Source organism: Lipotes vexillifer, unplaced genomic scaffold (genome assembly GCF_000442215.2).
Source record: "Lipotes vexillifer unplaced genomic scaffold, Lipotes_vexillifer_v1.1 scaffold37, whole genome shotgun sequence".
In the NCBI taxonomy this organism is placed as follows: domain Eukaryota; kingdom Metazoa; phylum Chordata; class Mammalia; order Artiodactyla; family Lipotidae; genus Lipotes; species Lipotes vexillifer.
The window spans coordinates 2,176,819-2,198,924 of NW_006791811.1; the positions used below are offsets into that span (position 1 = coordinate 2,176,819).

The window sequence follows — 22,106 nt, forward strand, 5'->3', positions numbered from 1 at the left end:
TGTAGAAGATGGCCTCTACAGAAGAAGTATGAAAAAAAAAAAACAAGGGAAAGAGGAAGAAAAGCAGCCTTGGCTCCCAGTGACTTCCCAGAGCGGGTTCCAAGACTTCACAAGGTCCAGGGACACTGCCCTCATTTCCACTGATTCCAACCTTTTTTTGCTTAAGCTGGTTTGAGTGTTTCTGTTACTTTCAAGACAAATAGTTCTTCACTATCTTTGAACACCCAACATTTTTCAGTCTTCACTTATTTTCAGGTGTCAGTTATTTTAAATTGAAAATCCCATATTTCTTCCAAGAATTAGAACAGGGCTTGAAAACTGGTATCAAACAAGTTTTCTCGTGGTTCAAACACACGTTACCTCAGTATCAAAACATTATGCTTTGCTCAGTCATTAAGTCATGTACTCAGTAAATACTTACTGAGCACTTACTGTTTGCCACCGTATAAAGAGAAAAGGAAAGACATGGTCCCTGCCCTCATGGAATTTCTATAACAGTGGAGAAGATGAAGAGGAATTAGAAGTCTCCCTGTTCCATTCCTTGCTACACCGTTACAGCTACACACAAACAAAAACTAGTTCTGATTGAACTGAAGGCTCCCTAAGCTTCAGGTACTGGTTCATACAACTCACTGGTTCCTACAACCTTCTACTTCTAAAGGAGAAATGAAAAGTGTGGAGTGGGCCGTTAGGGTTTTCTCTCACCAAAGTAGGAAGTCAGCCTCATCACCTGGGGACTCAGGGGAAAGCCTGGGTGTGGATCCAACTCATAAGTACGCCTGATCCTCTGCCTGTCCTTCACCACCACCAATTCTCATCTGGAGGCACCTACAACTGTGAACATAGCACTACCACCCCCTACCCCCAGGCAAGGGGACCGACCAACATCTAAAAGAAGAATCTCATTTCAAACTAAAACCTACCATCTTCCATTACTTATACTTATTCAGAGGTTCATGACAAGATTGAGTCATGAGAATCGTGAGAGGACATTAGAGAATTTAGTGAAACTGGTTCACTATGAGGGTTCATTATGAGAGTCTTCTCTTCATGATGGAAGAACATCATGCAAAAAAACAAGTATTTCATAAACAGCAGTCAGTTGAGGCCTAAGCCCTCTCACAGCTAACAGGAACTGACTACCTATAGCTAAATCTTCACATCCTTGCAAATCTTGTATTCCTTAAAGCTGAAGGCTGGAAGATCTAGGTCAAAAGATGCCTAATTGGTCTGAAACATTTCAAAATGAAGGCTCTGACTAACCAAATCATTCAAAAGAACAACGCTAGGAATAAACGATACATGCCCTCTATTTCTCTAAAGGTTTTAATTCACTGGACTATAGATAAACATCCTTATACGCAATCATCCGGTCAGCATCCTGGAAAAAATATCATTATGCTCAATAAAGGTTAAGCAAGTTTATACAGGCTATCAGGTGTAGTGTTTTCAATGATTACTTTTCCATGGCAAAACATGAATCGCGTTACTGACTTAGAAAAATAAACAATAACACCTAAATTGTATCTTTGCCCTGATTTCCTGTCAAACTTAAATACACCAGATATATTTCAAATAGGTTAGCCAGTCTGTAACAGATTCCAGCCAGCCAGTTAACAATCCGTACAAACATTTCAAGCCTAAATTCCCAATCAAGCAAACAATTTTTTAGATCAAAACATCTGACTCCCAGTATCACATGAAATTTTCCAAAGCCCTTTAACTGTTTTTATATGTAAGTTTCAAATTCCCCACACCATGGGGTGCAACTACCATCAGGAACCTTAAGGAGGACTAATCTCAGAGGTGTCAAAAAAATCCACTGGGACCCTTACTACAGAAAAGGCTGCTAGAAAGTACCATTTCTTTTATAAATGAAATATAAATTTGGATTTTAAAAAGTCCCCCCAAGTATGTACCATGTCATGTGCTATCGCCAAAATATATTTTACAAAACACACATATAATTATAATAACACGGTTACTACAAAAATCAAGAATCCCATGCTTTGCTTCTTCTTGTACTTATGGTGATGAATAAATGAGGAAAATAAACATTATGAAAAATGTTCACAATGATGACAACCAGAGGCAAAATGTCAGAGACAAAATGGTCACTAGCAGAAGCAAACTGCTAAAGGTTTTAAGAATTAAGACAAAAAGAAAGGACAATACTCCTAAAAACTCCCTTGATTCACTGCTTTCCTATGAAGATGTTAGAAACTTCTTTCCAGTACAGCATTTCAGGAAACAAAGAAAAATATCTAAGTGTATAGTCAATGCAAAACGAACACAATGACCTGAAGTAACACAAGAGGTCCTATTCGATATGAATTACAGATCCATTAAAATAGAATGGTTTCCTTTTCCTCCTCTGCACACAAAGACTGAAACATTTGCTTCTTCTAGCATTGGCTACTCCTATGATTTTAAGCAAGTCCCTTCAAGATCCTTCTCTCATTACGTACTTCATGGGAAAACCTGATATTGTCCTAGAAAAATGAATTATATACCAACTGTGAATCTGTAACAGAACATCCCAATAAATCGAACATCAAAATAGCAATAAAGATCTTTTGACTCATTAAAAAAATGTAAAGATGTAAGAGGAAAAGCAACCTGCTTTAAAAAAAATAACATATTTTAAAAGATTTCATTCTTGAATAAAAGGACACAAAGTAGTGGAAACCAAGATTTAAAACCGAGATTAACCAATGTAACTCTGAAAGACAAGGACAGGTTCACATACTTTCTCTGTAACATTAATAGCAATTTTTTCTTCTCGCTATTGAAACTACAAAGTAATTGACTGCCCTAATGAATATACAAATTTCTCCAAAATGAATGCTGCTTTTGGAAAGCAAATTAATCTTCTAAAAAAAAAACAAAAACAAAAACCCTCTGACAAAGCCTTCCTTCAAGCAAGGTTCCAGCAGCCAGTGGGATATGTGAGGAATTAGGCAGTTTGCAAACATGTGGTTAAAAGTCCAGAATTGAGCCAGTTCTGACAATATTCAGAAAGGTTTCCTACACACATAACTTGCATATAAGTCCATTCATGATTTCAATGTGGATAAGGGCCAAACATCCCTATCATCGAGATTAATAACATCAAGTTTTTTTAAATAACACTGTTCTTATTCCAGCCCCCAAATTAACCTCTGTGCAGCATTGCATGATTTTTTTTCCCTCCTAGCAAGTTAGAAAATTAAATTTTCTTCATTTCCAGCCAGGGGCCACTCAAACAAATCTAATGGGTGTAGACAGCATTTCCTGCCTACTGCAAGAAAATAATAGGATTGCCATTATTAACACCGCCCCGGGCATGCACTGAGGTGCAGCACTGAAGAAACTGACCTTTAATTTTCATTGGTTAGCCTGCAATGACTGCCTAATTTTGGGTTTTGTTTTATTTTGTTTTTTAAAACAGTGAATGTTGTTTTTTTCTCCAACGTTAAGGTTTAACACTGGCTCATTCACTCTCATGGAGCAAGTCGGGCTCCAATCCCTACTATCCTTTCCATTCAATTGTGTTTATGTCTAGAACAACCCTGCCTGTAAACAACCAGCTAAAATTCAGTTTTGTTTTTCTTTTACTTTTTTTGGCGCTAGCCTTCCAATTTATAAGAAGTTGGTAAGACTTAGGCACTGCCAGAGCAGAGAAAACTACTCTAGTCATGGCATCTCTGCCAAATAGCCTATGTTATTCTAAAGAAATGAGCATCCTAACAGTGAGCAGGAAAGGTAGCTAAGATTTCCAGAAAGACAGCAAGGTCTTAGCCTGCAGTGCGCCGCTCCCCAGCAGTGGTGTCTTTATGCCATTACTACAGAGATGAAGAACACCATTCGAGGTGATGACCCAGAGATGAAAGGCAGGTCTTGGAGCCCCCATGGTTTCGCCCACTAAAGTCAAGGCCTGATCTTCCCTCTTAAAAAACGGTTAGAACAACATCCACAAAAAAGGGAGAGGGAATGGGAGCAAGTGACTCTCCTTTATTACAACTTTCCTTTGATCCTAGACTTGGGAGAGGAAGCAGAGCTGTCATATACCTACTTAAAAAGAGACAACCTTTCTTTGAGGGGGCAGGGAAGAAGAAAAATACTGGTAGAAGCAGCAGTTGTTTAAGTACGTACTTCTTAGCATTCAGATATGCTTCCCCACCCTCACCCTGCTCAAAGTGCCTCTTACATATATTACCATTTTATGCCCACACTACCTTACTAAGGTTAACAGCTCAAGTGTGACTTTGGAGATGAGCTACAAAGATGTCACTTGAACAAGAACACTCAAGGAGTCGGTGGCAAGGCTTGTATTCATATACACTTTTCAAGTAACAGGGGAATGCTTTTAAATAACTATCACCCCATTAAGAAGTATGTCCAGCGATTAAATGTCTGTCATCAGTGAATAAAATAAAATAATAAAACAGCAGCTCTCACTTGCTGAGCACTTGACGAAGCACCACACAGAGCTAAACAGTCCTAACAATTCCTTTTAACAGACAAAGCCACCAAGATTCAGTAATTAACCAAAGTCAGAGTTTCAAATCTGCAGTTACAAATCTGGGTTCTCAAACTCAGGACTCAGTTTCCAGAGCACAGGGGCTCAATCATCCCACTATAAATGATGACTAAAGATTTACCTTCTTACCAAAAATATTAGTTCCAAGTTAAGTGAGTAGTTTCCCATGCCCCCCAAATATGAAAACCGTATGTGATAATCTGTTATTATTTACAGACAAGGACTAAAGAATTCCCAAGAATGGTTTCTCTAAAAAGATGTTTCCTTTTAATCTAACAAAGTTTGCAATTAAACTTTCTAGAAAATTATTTATGCTTTTTCATGAAAAATGGTATGAAAAAGTTACCTCTTGGCCAAAATGCACACTTATTAAAGATATACAAATACAGCAATCTGTGTTAAAAAAAAAACAAACCACTTTTAAAAAGAGGTTCTTCATTAATCTGCCAAGCAGAACATCTGACAGCAGACTAGAACTGCCCCTCTACTGAACTCACAGGTAACTTAGTGGAAACTAGAATTTGGAAAACCTATCATCCCATGTAAAACATAATAGGAACAAACTCACTCACCTCTGTTGGTACTACATCCTTCCCAAACCCTGGCCTACTATCCTCTACTCCCTACTACAATCCCTGTTTCTCACAAAAGCAAGAAAGGAAAACTTGCAAAACTGGAACGTTAATGGCAAACACCTGGAGCCTAAAATTACTCCAAACAAAATGCAGCTAATGTAATCTAGTGAAAAATTTATTTGTATTCTCAACTTTCTCTTACTAGCCAACTGCTAAGCCTTAATAGGTTTGAACTCCTGAGAAAACTGAACTAAGAGAATTGGAAAGTAAAAAAAAAATAGGAAGTGACATTGTTTCCGTGCTTAAATTTAATATAACGAGCAAATGGCAAAATCTAAAAGGCTACGTTTTAAAATTATCAGTGTCACCAGTATCATTAAGATACAGTTAAAGCTACAGCACAGTAACCACATAGCAAGATTAGAATGTCAAAATCAAATAAACCTGGAAATAACTTTTTCATTAATAAAGAAATTTTATGGTAAATTAAAGATATCTGTTGTTAATTAAAGCCTGAAATAAAATACAAGCCTTAAAAATTATTATCCATTTCTTCTCCCTCCTCCCATAAATCTCTTTAAAAAAAAAAAGAAAGACAGCAGGCAGATTGAGACTGAAATGCCTGTGGGAAAGTAAGGTAAAGATATCTGTAGTTGATGGGCTTCCCTGGTGGCGCAGTGATTAAGAATCCGCCTGCCAATGCAGGGGACATGGGTTTGAGCCCTGGTCCGGGAACATCCCACATGCCGCGGAGCAACTAAGCCCATGCACCACAACTACTGAGCCTGCGCTCTAGAGCCCACAAGCCACAACTACCGAGCCCTTGTGCCAGAACAACTGAAGCCTGGGCACCTACAGCCCAGCTCCCCAACAAGAGAAGTCACTGCAATGAGAAGCCTGCGCACAGCAACGAAGACCCAACACAGCCATAAATAAATAAATAAATAAATAAAAATAAAGTTCCCTTTCAAAAAAAAAGATATCTATAGTTGAATATACAGGTCTAGAACTCAGGGATATAGCTAGGGGTTTGGTAATTACCAGTCTTTACCTGTGGCACAACAAGGATACCCATTTCCAGTATTTTCATGCACTAAGTATAAATAATGAGGAATATTCATTTAATAGTTAAATACATAATTTTAAAAGGACAGTATTTTAAAAATTGAACTTACTTCCTTTCTAGGAGGCTCAAAACTACTGATTTCATAATTTCCTTGAACATGAGTGTACACATGGGCAATTTTAGTATCTCTTATCCAAAGTTAAGTAAATCTCTACCTTCAGGTGACAATGGTAAAAATGAATGAAGGGTTAGACAGAAGAGGATCCAAGCAATTTAAACCAAACTTAAGCAAATTAAAATGCTCAAATCCTAAAATTAAAACATATTCCTTTTTTACAGTGCTTACACACACACACAAAAAAACTAGTTTCTTTACATCTTAAGGTATAAAATAAATGTCTTAAAATTAAGTGCTCTTAAAAGTTAGTTCGATCATACACACACTCCTATACATAAAACAGATAACCAACAAGGACCTACTGTATAGCACAGAGACCTATACTCAATATTTTGTAGTAACTTATAAGGGAAAAGAATCTGAAAAAGAATAGATATATATACATAGGTATAACTGAATCACTGTGCTGTATACCTGAAACTAACACAACACTGTAAATCAACTATACTTCAATTAAAAAAATTTAAACAATTTTTTAAAGTTAGTTAGATCCTATGGTACTCTGTGTCATGAAGATCACCGCCAGCAAGCTCTGAAAGCCGGGTTATAAGGCAAAGACAAAGGCTTCCCGGCCCCCAGCTGTAACGAGGGGAGGGCCATGGGCAGCCCAGTGTTGGGGAGCCCTTCTCTGGGGTGGCAACCAGTCGTGAACATTTTACCATTTATAGCCTCCCTCCTGGGCAGAAGTTTTGAGAAACAAGAGAAGGTTGTTCTAACAGCCCTCACCATTCTGTGGAAACACAATCCCCAGGGAAGCACACAGCTCCTCCCGACCATGAGCAGCATTTTTGTGAAGTAGTGAGAATCAGTGTTTAGGTAACACCACCTTGGGCGCTGAGCCTTCATTGGTGTCTTCATTCACACCGCCCCACACAAACACAGGGAGAGAAAGCAAGTCAGGTCCCACTTCAAAGCCTTGTCCTTAACTCACCTTCAGTGAACTCACTCTCTAAAGATGGAGTAGAGAACTCAATAATTTCTAACAAAGGAAGCATTTAGGGCTGCCAGCTCCCCAGGTTTAGCCCGGGCCGTCTGGGAAAGCACAGGGCTCCTATGAATCCTGAGGTCACCTCTTATTCACCACGGGAGCTGCTCTTTGCGCATGCAGAGATGAGACACGTTCTAGTCAGTTCTGGGCTCATCCTGTCCCCGTGGCAGCCTTCGATGCAACACAAACACCACAAACTATTAGCCTTAAAAGGACAGAAAGGATTAGTATCAGGCATGGGAGGCCTTGCTTTTCCAGGTGCAAATTATAAGTACAGGATCTTACCCTAGATAAATGAACTTAAATGAAAGACAGTGAGGAGAGGGAATGAGAGATGAACAAAACTGTACTGCCACTGAGTGAAAGGACTCTCTTTCATAGAATTTTTCAAATGTCTCAGTCAGGTAAAACTTCATTACCATTTCTTAGCCAACTGCTCTAGACTTTTCCCATTCACCATACTAAGTTTCTTATATATTACTGTCTATGAAGTATACTTTTATTCTCTGGTTTCTCTCATTCCAAGGTTAAGTTGCTTTTACAGAAAACAATCTAGGAAAATCTCCCTCTTGGGAGATGTCCAGATTATTATTATTGTTTCGAAAGAAAATTTTAGGTTTCTGGACCATAGACAGGTTGAACACATGGAAAGCATTCAACGAATACTTAGCCTTAGCATTCAGCTACTTGGGAACACAAATAGACACTGTTCCAAGTCTGGATATACAATTAAGACATTTAATGTGAACTATTAAAGCAGCAGTGTGATACAGCTGGAAAAGAGTTTTGGAGTCAATCTAGGTGATCTTTTTAACCTTTTTGAGCATGTCTTCTAGTCTTAGTTCACTCAACAACCATTTATAGGGCAGCAGGTATGTTCTGGCTTCTGCGGTAGATGGTGGAAACACAGAAAAACAGAAATAATATCTACCTTTCATCGTTTAATGAATATGGAAGAATGAATGAATATATATATATATATATATATATATATATATATATGCAAGTGCCTGGCACATGGTAGGTGCTCAACAATTGCTGGTCACTGTTATATTTTACATCCGACTTGTAGTTAGAATGTTTCGAAGTTTAGTGCACAAATGACAAGTGTCCTTGTTTCTATACTGAACTGCTAAGAGCTGGTTATCACTTTATCCTAAAGAATACAACGTTAAATTCTTCTGAGGAGCCCTTCGATTCTGCCCTAGGTCCTAACTAGAGTCCTCTGGTGTCCTAATTACTCCTCTCACCTCAGTTCTTTCCAGCCATCAGGTCAAAAACCTTAAAAGGACAGATTACCAAGAGGGCTGAGTCCCCAAGACTGGGTTTCCCAAACTTGTCTGATCATATCACTCACCTGAAGCATCTAATAAAGATTTCTGATCCCACCCCAGACATAATAAATAAGAGCACGTGCACCCTCCACCCCATACACATAGCCCTATAATGTTCCAAGAGATTCTTCTCTTCTCAGGCGTGCTTTACTTCCACCTTCAAGTGGCTGAGGTCATTCTCCTCAGGTTTCCATGACATGCCCTCTGACCCTTTCTCCAGGGCTCAGTTTAGCACTGAACACTCTGGCCACCAGTGCAGCAGAATCAACTCTCTCTGCTGGACACCCACCATCTCAGCAAGACATATGTTGTTGTTATTGTTGTTGCTGTTTTTCTGTCCCTTAATGCCTCCCTTCTAGAATTTCCCTATAAAAGATCATTTTAAACTACCACAGATCTCTGAAAAGTCACCTTTTTCAAAAAATAATTTTCTTAATTTATAATTCTCAAACTGACTCCAATAGACAAGCAAAACATACATAATTGAAGTCCACATTTTTAGGGAATAGAAATATAAGCTATTTATTCTATTTGTATTTTCAAAATCAATTAGTGATCTGATACAGACCTGAAAAAAGTCCACGTATTCTCTGGAGAACTTTATTTCTTTAAAATAACAGTAAATGAAAGGCTGGGTTTGCACTGAAGGTGACTCATGCCTTTGTTTTGTTTAATATTTATTAGATCCCTACCATGAGAAAAAAAAACTTTTCAGGAAAACTGTGGAAACACAAAAATGCCTGTAACATGGCCCAAGCTTTCAAAGAAATCAACTTCAGCAGAAGAAATAATGTCTTGAGCACCTGAGAAGAGGTACTAAGTTTAAATGGCACATTCAACCTAGGAATTCATCTCTCTCCATCCATCCATCCAGTGAGCATTTACTATGCACTCACCATCAAAGACACTGAGTTAAATCAGTAAATATCCTTACACTCAAGTAAGAGTGACAAGGAAACAATCAGACAACACTGAAAAGGACAAGTGTTCTGAAAAGTATAGAAACAGTGCCAGAAGAAATTAAAGAAAATGATAAATTACCTGAAATCATGGCTCTGGAACAAAATGAGTATATGCAAAATAGAATGAGACACTTTTCTTTTGAGTAGGTCAAAAATCAGTGAAGAGCGCTCTGTGAACATGCTGTTGTAATTCCTCATATCTCTACCAGATATAAAGAGACTGCGACTCTCTGTACCTTTTGAAATCAGTTCGTAATGATCCTATCTCTAGAGTAATTTCTAGGCCACAAAAATGACCTGCTATGGTATGAAAGCCGTTTACACATACAGCAAAGAAAATATACCCTCATAGATGGCAAAGCATGCATACACACTAGCATCATACCCTTGCGACTTTATACTGTTTTCTGGGAGTTCAGGAATTAATGAACTATTATGGATGGCAAATATTTCACAGTATACTGTATAATTTTTCCTTGAACTTATTTGTATGTAAACTTAAATCTTTCTTTCTGAATTTTTACCTGATATTTTCAGTATTCCTAACATGCACTTTACATCTGACGTTTAAGCTTTATATCCAATCACTTAACAAAAATCCTGCCCCATCTTTTCATAAGTCATCTGCACAAACTCAACATCAATACCTCAGAAGCAAAAAAACAAAACACCGACACTCAGAGAAAAGTCACCACTATGAAATTATTAGGTGCTAGAGACAAGTTCAGATGAATAAAACAATACTACATGCTTGCTTGCTTTCACTCTATCCCCTCCCAATAAGTTTTGGTCTAAAAAACTGAAGAATGTTAGCACCTAATGCTTTTCCAACACTAGTACTGAGATGACTTAGACCCTTTCTCTAAGTGGAAATCAAAGTTTTCCCTAAAGTACTGAAGATGACAAAATTGGGGGGAAAAAAAAGGTTTAAAGGTTAGAAAATATGACAGGTCTAATTGTACATCCTACTCTCTGGTTTTTGGATGACTCACAGTGAAATTCAGGATAGATTACCTTTATGTGCCTATGTGGTCTGTGGATATTAATAAACTACCTGGCTCATCTAAATGTTAAAATATCTTTTTTTTCCCTCCAGAGATCTCCTACTTTTAAATAGTCTCCTCTTAAATTCAAGTCAGTTAAGAAAATAAGGAAACTCTGACCTCCAAAACTGGCCTAGGAGAATCTCCGTTTACTCTGCAATAGGAGGTGGGGAGGGCGGGGAAACATCTACACACCAGCATGGAGCAGACCAAGGGGGAGCAAACAGAGGCAAGCTGAAATCCTACGGAATAAATCTCCTTCAATTTTTTTCAATTTTTTATTGTGATAAAATATACATACATTTGCCATTTTTAGCCGTACAGTTCAGTGGCAGTAAGTACATTCACAATATTGTGTAACCATCGCCACTATTCATTTCCAGAACTTTTTCATTACCCCAAGCAGAAACTCGGTACCCATTAAACTATAACACCTATTCCTCTTTCCCCAGCTCCTGGTAATCTCTATTCTACTTTCTTCTCTATGAATTTCCCTATTCCAGGTACCTCACATAAGTAGAAACAGGCAATATTTGTCCTTTTGTGTCTCACTTATTTCGCTCAGCATGTTTTCAAGGTTCATCCATCTTGTAGTAGGTACTGGAATTTCATTCCTTTTTATGGTTGAATAATAATCCACTGTATGTACACACCGCATTTTGTTTATCCATTCATCTGTGAATGGACACCTGGGTTGTTTCTACCTTTTAGATATTCTAAATTATGCCGCTATAAACACTGGTGTACAAGTATCTGTTTGAGTCCCTGCTTTCAATTATTTTGGGTACATACTTAGCAATGGAATTGCTAGGTGACTGTATATTTAACTTTTTGAGAAACCGCAAAACTGTTTTCCACAGCAGCTGTACCTTTTTACATTCCCAACAACAATACACTAGTGTTCCAATTCAATATACTCTTAAGTATTCTCTGATTCACTAATTCAGAATGTTTACCTTTATTACCTTAAATTAAATTTTTTTTCCTGATACAAGAAAAACCACAACAGAAAAATCAGGAACAGTAATATCTGAAGACATTTAGTATTTTCCTCTTAAATGACTTAATAGAAAATATAAAGTGTGTTTAAAAATAAAACTTTAAAATATAAGAGAAAAAGGAGAATACCCTAAAAATATATTAAGGATCCTACACTTAAAACTTGTACCATAAAAACTTGTCAATCTGAACCCTAAAAAGTCATATACTTGAAAATCTCATGTCTGAGTAAGTGGATGAAAATACTTGAGATATTTTAAAGGAAATTTACCTTTCTTATAGGTCAGTTCACACAGTACCTGGAACTAAGCTGTCCAAGAAGGTCTTGCTTTAGTAAACGAAGAGGAGGATGTGTAATGAGCTTACCTAAATACCACTAGCAGTAGTTTCCACAACTTTGCCCAAACTTACGGAGGAGGAGGTGGGCAGCTAAAAGCAATAATGATGTTCTTAAACCTTTAACACCTGCTCTCACCAATCTGCCATCAAGTGCTTACAGGAGACAGCAAGTAGCAAAACGAATGGCAACAGAAAACCTTCGAAACAAATCAACAGGCATATTTGGGCGTCTACTGGTGGGAGTGGGGTAAGATGGGGAGATGGATATTTGTTTATTGTTGTGATTTATTTTGCATACAAAAATATAGTTCTAGCTTTTGCTGGTAAACTGTTCCTAGTTCACGTGATAGCACTGAATAAACTGACATTTATTTCATGGCGGTCCTGCACCTCTATGAAAAAGCACACTAGGAGAACTAGCTTCAACCCATACTGCAGTTTTACATTGCTTTTAAGTAAACGGATTTTTCCAAGGTGCTTAAAGTGTTTTGTCCTCCTAATTAGGTAAATATTCTCTCTATGATCTATTTAAACTTCTGTTATGGTAAAACCTTTTCATACAGAGTAGGAAGCCAAACTTTATCCTAGACTTGCCTGGATAATTGCAAATTCCTAATTAGTTACATCCAGAACAATGGAGTTATTTTTAACAGAGACCCTCTTCCACCAGCTGTGGAGAATCTGACTGAGCTCCTTAAGAATAAATTAAATCATGTTATTTCCTGGGATTTTAGAATCTACCATTATTTCTCAAACATACTATATTTGCTCATGTATGAAGACAATTATCTGGATAATTATTTCAACAGAAAGCTTTTCATAATTGAACACTATGAATTTGTATTATATCAACTTAGTTTAAGCAAATTTTTCTAACTGGTTGCCATTATAAAAACCTTCATCTTCCAGAGTCAAAACAAGGATGTATCAGAAGCCTAAAATTCTAACATAAATTTAGTTTTAAACATAGCCTACAGGCGCTCCAATTTTAACATTTCTCAAATTTCAGAAAGGAGCAAAGGACTGAAGTTATCACCATCCTGCTCTAGGAGTCTGGTGGTAGACACAGCTCTCTATATTACATTCCAAAAATATGAGCAAAATACCCCTGTAACAGAAAAATGTCTTGCATTTGCCAAAAAGTCAGGACAGCATAAGAATATTCCATTAAGAACCTAGTTTAGAACTCAGTAAGTGCCTCCTGAGTCAATAAACAAGTGAATGAAATAAAATTACATTTTAAAATCAAACATAATCATTTAACACAAGGGACATTTTAAAGATACCTACTAGAATCTCAAATAATGCTAGCTTTTGCTGAACACCATCTCACTAAAATCTCCTCCCTCCAGTTATTTAAAAACTGACAAGCAGTTGTAATATTACAGAAACAAAAGATATTAGGAGCCAGTGACTGAACCGACAGGGAGTAAGTACTGCCAAAGACATCTCATCAGCCAATGAAATTACAATCCAGGTGTTTCAGAATGCTAAACTTGCCTATCTCAACTAGGGACAAAAAGAGATTCAAGGACTGATCCATTTTTAAACTGAGAAACCTCCCCCCACCTGTAATAGCTGATCATTATAGTCTATCTTACCTGATTTATACCTGGTGGTTTGAAAACCTCCCAACCCCTGATTCCAACCCCACATACCTCTGGTCTCCAAGGGCTCATCCTTGACACTAAACCTGCACCATAAACAATTCCCCTCTGGGTAAGCTTGTGACTAGAGATCAGCCTCTCATTGGCTGTACCTTGCAAAGAGTTCAAGTACCAACAACAAGTCATCCTCCCAAGTGAGCCTATATTTGGCTTCTACAGAAACCTGCCTCTGTCTAGCCACAGTGATTGAAGCATTCTCTGCCGTTTAAAAAAACACATTAATACTGTACCATACTGTGTATTTTAAGGTTAAAAAAGAAGTGTGGGCTTATGAATATTTTCCTATATTCAAAGGCATTCAATGTCAACTAAAGAATAAAGCTTTTCCTCAACCACCTAAGTGCATTCCCAGCAGCTGTAAGGATGAGAATTAAGGTTTACTTGAAAATGTCTTAACACAAAAAACTCTCATTGAATGGATTAACCTTGTTAAAGTGAAGAAAAGGCAATTGTGATTTCTAAAGTGAAAACAGAGGTAGGATGCAAAGATTCCCCTACACAGAAAATGATTCTTTTCCCCCATTCTCAGCTATAATTACTGAAAGCTCAAATAACAGGCTTACTAAGATAATATACAGGAACTAAAGCCTCTGCCTCTATCATTGTTTTGGAAGTTCCGCTAATAAGAGATTGCACTTTGTCCGCTCCACCTCAAGAATGACCCTGAATCAAGCAGACTGCCTTGTCCACTTCAGCAATGCTAACCAGCTACAGACCACATGTAAGGAAATACAACTTTGGAGAGGTCACAGATCAACTATTACATTAGGAGTAGGGAGAAAATGAAACTGCAATCTAAAGACTGAAACTTTATTTACTCGTCACAAAGGAAAAAATAAACCACTTTTCAAAGTGTCCAAACACAATTTGGAGGTCTCTGAAAACATACAAAGTAATACTGTAAGAACAGCTCAGTTTTTAAACTTTGGAATATAATGAACTATGGAGTTTGTATAAGGCTTTGCTAAACACTTTTCAATACACTGACTCATAAACCCCTTGTGACAACCACCTGCAAAATGGTACAGGTGAGATGTTTTCTCCTTATACTAAAATGAGGAAACCCAGACTGAGAGGTTCAGTAGTCCAACAGGGACACACAGCCAAGAAGTAAACTAAGTCCTTGACAGATTAGATATTCTGATTTCAAACCCATACTCAGATGTGGCCTGCACCAGGGGGTATAAGATTTCTAATCTTTGCCAATCATTTCGATATCTTTATCTTTTAAATTACATCTCATTTGTACTAAGCACCTTGATGTCCTAAAAATGGAACCATACATCCTGAGTTAAATCATGTTTCCAATATTTGTCACACTCACAAGAACACTATAATCCAATAACATGGTTCTTATGTTGGTTGCTTGAAAATAACTATGATCCCAATAGTCAGGAATGGGTATGAAAGGGTTTTTCAGCTATCTGATTGTCTAACTGATGTCTCACCTTTAGGTGAATTTACAATTTTCAGAGCTGGAGGCCATGCAATTCACATAACACTAAAATAATATAGAACAATTTAAAGCTGATTTACTTGGGTAGGTCTTTAAGGATCATATAATGCTCTAGGGTCAGGATTATGAGCTGCAATTATCCCTGAGCAGTACAGTAACTATGAAAGATACAGCAGATTCAGATATATTTATAATGAATCTGGAAGTTACTGTTCTTAAAATTCTAATAAAAAGAGATTATTTTATCATCTGTCTTTTCCTGAAAGCAGTATGCAAAAGAAAAAAAAAAAAACGGAAAGAAAAAGGTATTGGGTTACTGGATATTTATGAATGAAGTCCACATAAATGAATGCTTACTTTAACATGAGTTGGAATTTTCACTATTTCATATAAAATCAAAAAGTTGTTGAAATTCCTTCTACCAAATAAATTCTAAAAGGTAACAGATTTAAATTAAATCCACTAATCAGGAAACAATTTGACCATATGCCACCTAAAGAACCTTTCTTGCTGTTTGTTTCAATCTTAAACAGTTTCTTCCCAGTTCACAGACAGATCTAGTGCTTTATATTTGAATTTCATTCTCTGGTAGTAAAGCAATGATTTTAATTCTTCAGATTAATTGTGCAGCTACTTAAGGAAAAGTGAGTGATAGATAGTTTGGCTATATTATTTACCTGAATGAAGACATTTGAAAAGAATCACCGAATTAACAAGTAACCATGGGTATCGGGGGTAATTTTTTTTCAACTCCCCATGAGTGATTTTTCATGCTGCTCCCTACTTATACTTTTATTACATTGAAATAACCAAGAAGCTCTGACTACCTTGTCAGCAATTCCTATAGGCAGTTTATTGCAATCAAACAGAAAATGTCACAAAGTTTTTTTCTATCAGTTTTTACCATGACATCCAAGTATTTTTAAAAAAACATTTTTTGCTTGTTTTTGAGCTATACGTAATCCAGTATTTAAATTCCACTTAAGAGTTGAATATAATCCTCCTCTGGTGGTATGGAAGAAAGAAAACTGAATTACAAGATCTTAAAAGCAATAGGACCCAGTTAAACGTGAATAGATTTGAGTCTGAAAGTTCTACATTGCAATCCCCAATATGGTACCTAACCACTAGCCACAAGTAGCAGTTTAAGATAATTAAAAGTAAATACAATTTAAAATGCAGTTCCTCCAACGAACTGGCCACATTTTAAATGGTACAACAGCTACACGTGCCTGGTGGCTGCCATACTGGACAGCACAGATATAAAACCATTTGCATCACAGAAGAAAATTCTATGTAATCTTACACAAGTTACTAAATTTCTGTGAACCTCAATGCCTTGTCTATAAAATGTCCTTAACATCACCTAAATTGAAAGATTAGAATTGTAATGAGATAATATATAAAAAACACAATACACAGTACTTAGTACACATTAGATAGCCAAAAAAGAGTAGCTATTAATACAATCCTGTATTGGATTTTAATCTCTGATCGCCAACACCAAACAAGTCACTTCCCCTCCCTGGGCCTCATTTTCCTAAAACTGATAAGCTGGGAAGTTCTTCAGGTTTTCAGTTCTAAGGATGTTATCAAATTTTACCACATAAAATGAAGTGTTAAGCAAAAGGGGCACAAACTCCTACTGAGTAAACTACTACTCAGGCTCCTACAGCCAGCTTCCTAACGGATCCCAAGCATTCCTCCAGAAACCCCGGAAGACTGGCTCTCCAATACAGCCAGCCCATGGTCTGATGTGAGCTATTTATAAGGTCTGTCTTAAAAGGTTACTGGAATATCTTTCTGATATTGTACATACTGTAATTAGAAGCTACAACCTCCTATTCCATGATGGTATCTTGCAGTTTTAAGATCTCTTTTAAAATGAACGCTATCTTCACATAGAATTTTTTTCTCTTAGAAGCATTTAAACCAAAACACTTTAAAAGCACATACGAGTCTAAGTACCATTTTTTAGAGACTTTTTCTTTCTACCAGCTATGCCGCACTCTTAGCCAGCTTGTGGGTGACCCTCTAGCGTCTAAACAAAGTGAGAATTACACCCTTATAGGCGGGAGTCCCCTTGCAGGACCAGAAGCATGCCCAAAGACTTTACCCTCTTTAACAGCTGCTCCCCGGGAGCCAAGAAATTTACTGAACGCTGGTTCCACAGAGGCCGCTTCCAATCTGGGAGAACCACGGGGCCCAATGCAAGGCACAAAACCAGGGCCACGGGCTGCTCTTGGCTGTGGCTGCGGGTCTCTTCCCCCGGGCGTTGTCCAGGGCCCCAGAGTCACAGCGTTAACTTGAGAGTGAAGAGCAACTCAGGCAGTAGAAATGAGAACAGAGCGGTGCATTTTTGCCCGAGGCCAGAAACCTCCAAAAAAAAAAAAAAAAGGGTTATTCCAGAGCAGATTCCTTTTCTTCCGGGTCTGTCTGCTCCCTCTCACTCTCTGCCTACAACCACCGTGCCTCCCCTTTTCCAATGCCCCACCTCTCTCCACATTAAAAAAAAAAAAAAAAAAAGGTGGCGTATTCCCTCTTCCTTAGCTTTCCCCACCAGGGCCTGGAAACTGGAGGAAGTTCAAATAACTGCACATTAAAAAATAGACAAGCAATCAGGGGGTGCCCACCGAACAAACGACCTCGCCTGTCCCAAAATATGATTAACCCTGGATAGAAGATGGGGAGGAAGACTAGAAACCTACAGGGATGGAGAGATAAACGTGTGGATTTGGGGCCCCAGCGTTGGCCCGTCGCGGCCAAATTCCAAATTTTGTTTCAAGAACATACTGGACTGATGAGAAAATAAAATAAAAAGTTTTAACTTTTAACTAAGTCCGCAAACGGCACTGTCTGGATAAAATGCCATTGCTTCCCTTCGTCAGGGATAGAAGGGTGGGAATTGAGGTTCGAAAAGCTCCAACTCCAACCGCGCACTCCTGGAAGCCTCCCGGCCAACGGCGCCTCCGGGCGGCCCAACCCAGTCTCCAGAGACACCGGGCTCGGGTGCTCGGGCTCCCACAGGGCGCCGGGACCGGGCCTTTGGGAAAGTTCGCGGGCACAGCCCGAGGCCCCACTTTCCGCCCAGAGTGACAGGCCCTTCCCACGCCGTCCGGCCCCCGCCCCGCCGCGGGCACCAGACGGTCCGCGCGGCCCCTCCCGGCCGCCTCTGGGCACGGATTCCGCCCGCCAGCCCCACCCCGGCCCGGGCGCCCCTCGGGGTGACCGACTGACCGGAGCTACGCTGGCCCACACACCCGGTCGCCCGCTCCTTCCCGCCGCGCCCCACTCCCCCGCCCGAGCTTCCAGCCGCCTGCTCGCCGAGTCCGGCCGCAGCCGCCGGTTACCGCCCCCAGCCCGGGGGGAGCCCGGGGGGCAGGACGGGGAGGGAGGACGTGGCGCGCACGGAGGTGGCCAGCGGCGAGGCGGGGAGTGTCCCTGAGAGGCCTGGGCTGGGGGCCGGCGCGGGCTCGGGACCCTCCCCGCGAGCATCCCCGGGTCGGAGGTCCCGGCCCGCCCCCGCCTGGCGCGGAGAAGCGGCCCCAACTTCCAGCCCCACTTCGCACACCCGCCCTCCTCCCTGCACCATATGGAAATCTACAGCCTCAGAAAGTGACACGTCGAAGATTCCTCGGCCCCTCCGCCCGCCCTCCCCCTCCCGGGTAGCGTTCCTGCCGCGGAGATTCCGGGAGGGGGAGCGGATTCCTCGGACAAAATCTGCTGGGAAGGCCTGGGAGGGCGCGGGGGGAAGGAGAACCCGGGAACCACTGCCCAGATTTTTTTTTTTCCATCAAGAAGAATCTACCCGTTTCTTTCCCTCCTCCAAGCCCTGGCCAGCTGGGGGGACGAGCGGGGGCCCAGAGCCCAGTAAGACGCCGCCCCAAAGCGTTGGCCGACCCCCGCTCCCGGGCCCAGTGTTCCCGGGGTGCCCAGACGAGCACGGGGCGCCCCAGCACTCTGGCGCCAAGTTTTCCTCGGGAAGCCCGGCGCGCCCGGAGCGCTCCGGGACAGGCACGCACTTTGGCGGACTCGGCGTCCGGTCGGGGCTTTCCAGCGCGCCGTGACCCGGCGGCTGAGACTCGGGGTCCGGGTCCCCCCCATTCTCCCCCTCCTGCATGCCTTACCTTCTCTCGGGCTGAAACGCGGGGCTCCGGGCGCGCCACACACCGGGTCTCCCACGCCTTCCCAGCCGCCAGCCCCGAGAATCCCTGCCGCAGCCGCCGCTCTCCTAGTCGTCCGGCCGCAGCCGCCGCTCAAATAACTACCAGGAGGGTTAGATGGGGGATTCCGCCATGTCAATGATGTCGGGACCACATGGGGATTTGGGACCCGCCCCCTGCCGTAATCTGCCGAGTATAACCGCCTCCACAAGCGCAAATTCGCAGGCGCTGTGGGATCCTCCTTTCCCCCCCAGACCTGCATAACTATCCGGAAACTCTTTTTGGTTCAGCCGGACTAAAGAAGTCTTAGGCTTAGAGGAAACAGCAACTCCTGAAAGGCTAGGGCTGCATATTCTGCAAACGATCACCAACACCAATAGAAATGCAGGGTTTGCTGAGTAATAATCAGAGCTAAGACTATGACATTATTTTTCATTTACACATATTTTAACTTTTTAAAAAATCCCCACAACAACCTTGTGAGCTATTTTGTCACCTTTCTCTATTTCCTACAGCAGTTTGTTCATATGGTTAACATAGCGTGAACAGATTTTATTACACCGAAGTTAAAATGTCTATTTCCCCCTACAGTACCCAATATGAGCTCACAAGAGCAGAGAGTGTTCCTTACTCATATCTGTATTTCCGTATCAAACATAGCATAATGCATAGGCCAGAGTAGGACTCATTAGATAATTGCTGAGTTATATTAATCAAGTCAAATGTAATGTATCCTGTTGTACAGACTCAAAATGTTTAGCCAACTGCATCCCATCCCACCCCTCAAATTATCCAGGGAGACAAGAAAGTAGAAATTATCCCAGAGAGGCCACTTCTCTTTTTAGCTTCCCAGGTATTCTAAATAATTACATTAGCCTCAATTATTAGGCTACAAAGCAGTACTAGGTAGCAACCAGAGGCAATGTATTACTTTCATTGACCTAAAAAATACATAACAACCATTTGTCAGATAAAGTTACTGTACATAGTACTGTATTTTTCTTTTTTTTTTTTTGCGGTACGCGGGCCTCTCACTGCTGTGGCCTCTCTCGTTGCGGAGCACAGGCTCGGGATGCACAGGCTCAGCGGCCATGGCTCACGGGTCTAGCTGCTCCGCTGCATGTGGGATCTTCCCAGACCGGGGCACGAACCCGCGTCCCCTGCATCGGCAGGCGGACTCTCAACCACTGCGCCACCAGAGAAGCCCCATAGTACTGTATTAAAGCCCGAAGAACATAAAAGAATACTGAGAAATAGCTCCTTTTGTTGTAGAATTTGCAATTCTTTTTTGGAGATGAGGGGAATAACAGTGAATCCAGGCAAATGGGGCCCTCCCTCCTAACTGGCTTCTTTCCACAAATGTTCCCAAAGTGTCTCTTGAAGCCATCTTTCTAGAACATGGTTCTAATCCTAGGCCATAGTTCTGTATTGGAAGGGAAAAAAGATAAAGCAGAGTTTCCCAGCTCCTGCCTCAGCTTCTCTAGCTTGCCCCTGAGCTATGGCCTCCAACCCAGCTGAACTCTCATGACTTCCAAGCACCTCTCTCCCTCTGCACATCCTTTCACTCTGTCTGGAGCATACTTCTTCCTCTACCCTATCTAAGGATCATTTCCTCATCTTTGATCACCTCCTCCCTTCCCATAGCCTCACAGCTCTTTTCCCCACAATCTCATAATTCTTTTCAGTGCTTCTCACATTGCTCTGAAGTTACTGTATATCTCTTCCACTTGGCTGGTCTTGTTCATTTTTGTATCCCCAGCATTAACCTAGCATTGTGCTTTGAATATAATACCCCCCTTATAAATGTTTGTTGAATAAATTAATTTTAAAGTATGTTTTAAGAATCTGAATGACTAGATAAATGGGCAAACTTCAGAGGGTGGAAGTTTGAATTCAAGTGTAGTAAGACAGGCTTGGCAAAGGAGGTAAAAGGCAAGAGAAATTCAGAAGACAGAATTATTTCTTCCAGTTTGTTCCACTAGGCTGAATTTGTTCCAATTAAGAAGAATCGGGGGCTTCCCTGGTGACGCCGTGGTTGAGAGTCCGCCTGCCGATGCAGGGGACATGGGTTCGTGCCCCGGTCTGGGAAGATCCCACATGCCGCGGAGCGGCTGGGCCCGTGAGCTATGGCCGCTGAGCCTGTGCTCTGGTCCAGTGGTTAAGACTTCGCCTTCCAATGTAGGGGGTGCAGGTTCGATGCCCGGTCAGGGAGCTAAGATCCCATATGCCTCAAGGCCAAAAAACTAAAACATAAAACAGAAGCAATATTGTAACAAATTCAATAAAGACTAAAAGAAAAAATGGTCCACATTAAAAAAAAAATTATAAAAAGAGAATCAATGATACAAAATGCCTTAAAATTTTAAATGTATTTTCATATATATAATCTCAGCGTTTCATTTGTCTTCTTATCCTAACACCTAACATCAGTTTTGGCACAGAATAGAAACCCAATTAAGTGTTTGCAAAAATGAGAGGAAGTATGGTGTAGTGGAAGAAGCATGGAAATTATAATCAGACAAAAACCAGTGACATTGGACAAGTTTTTAAAGTTCTCTAAGCCTGGGTCATTTATTTACTAAGTGGTGATATTACCTTCCTGCTAAGGTTGTTGTGAGGAATAAAAACCTCAAGCACCTGATAATAAATAAAGGTTGGTTCCTCCTTGAATGAATGAAGGTGCCTTTACTAGAGAGAAACTTTTTTTTTTTTTTTTTGCGGTACGCGGGCCTCTCACTGCTGTGGCCCTTCCCGTTGCAGAGCACAGGCTCCGGACGCGCAGGCTCAGCGGCCATGGCTCACGGGCCCCGCCGC

At 40.6% G+C, this 22,106-nt stretch overlaps 2 protein-coding genes across 2 annotated transcripts in view; both read right to left on the reverse strand.

Moving 5' to 3' along the window:
- The window catches only part of FNDC3B (fibronectin type III domain containing 3B), a 357,728-nt gene extending 338,341 nt beyond the window's left edge, over positions 1-19,387 (reverse strand). Inside the window, exon 1 of the mRNA XM_007464712.1 lies at positions 19,257-19,387. The gene's annotated coding sequence lies outside the window, so the exon portion shown is untranslated. The remainder of the gene's footprint in view (positions 1-19,256) is intronic.
- Positions 19,388-19,405: 18 nt separating this feature from the next.
- The window catches only part of TMEM212 (transmembrane protein 212), a 164,407-nt gene continuing 161,706 nt past the window's right edge, over positions 19,406-22,106 (reverse strand). The window contains exon 4 of the mRNA XM_007464738.1: positions 19,406-19,603. Coding sequence (XP_007464800.1) covers positions 19,406-19,603 — 198 coding nt within the window. The remainder of the gene's footprint in view (positions 19,604-22,106) is intronic.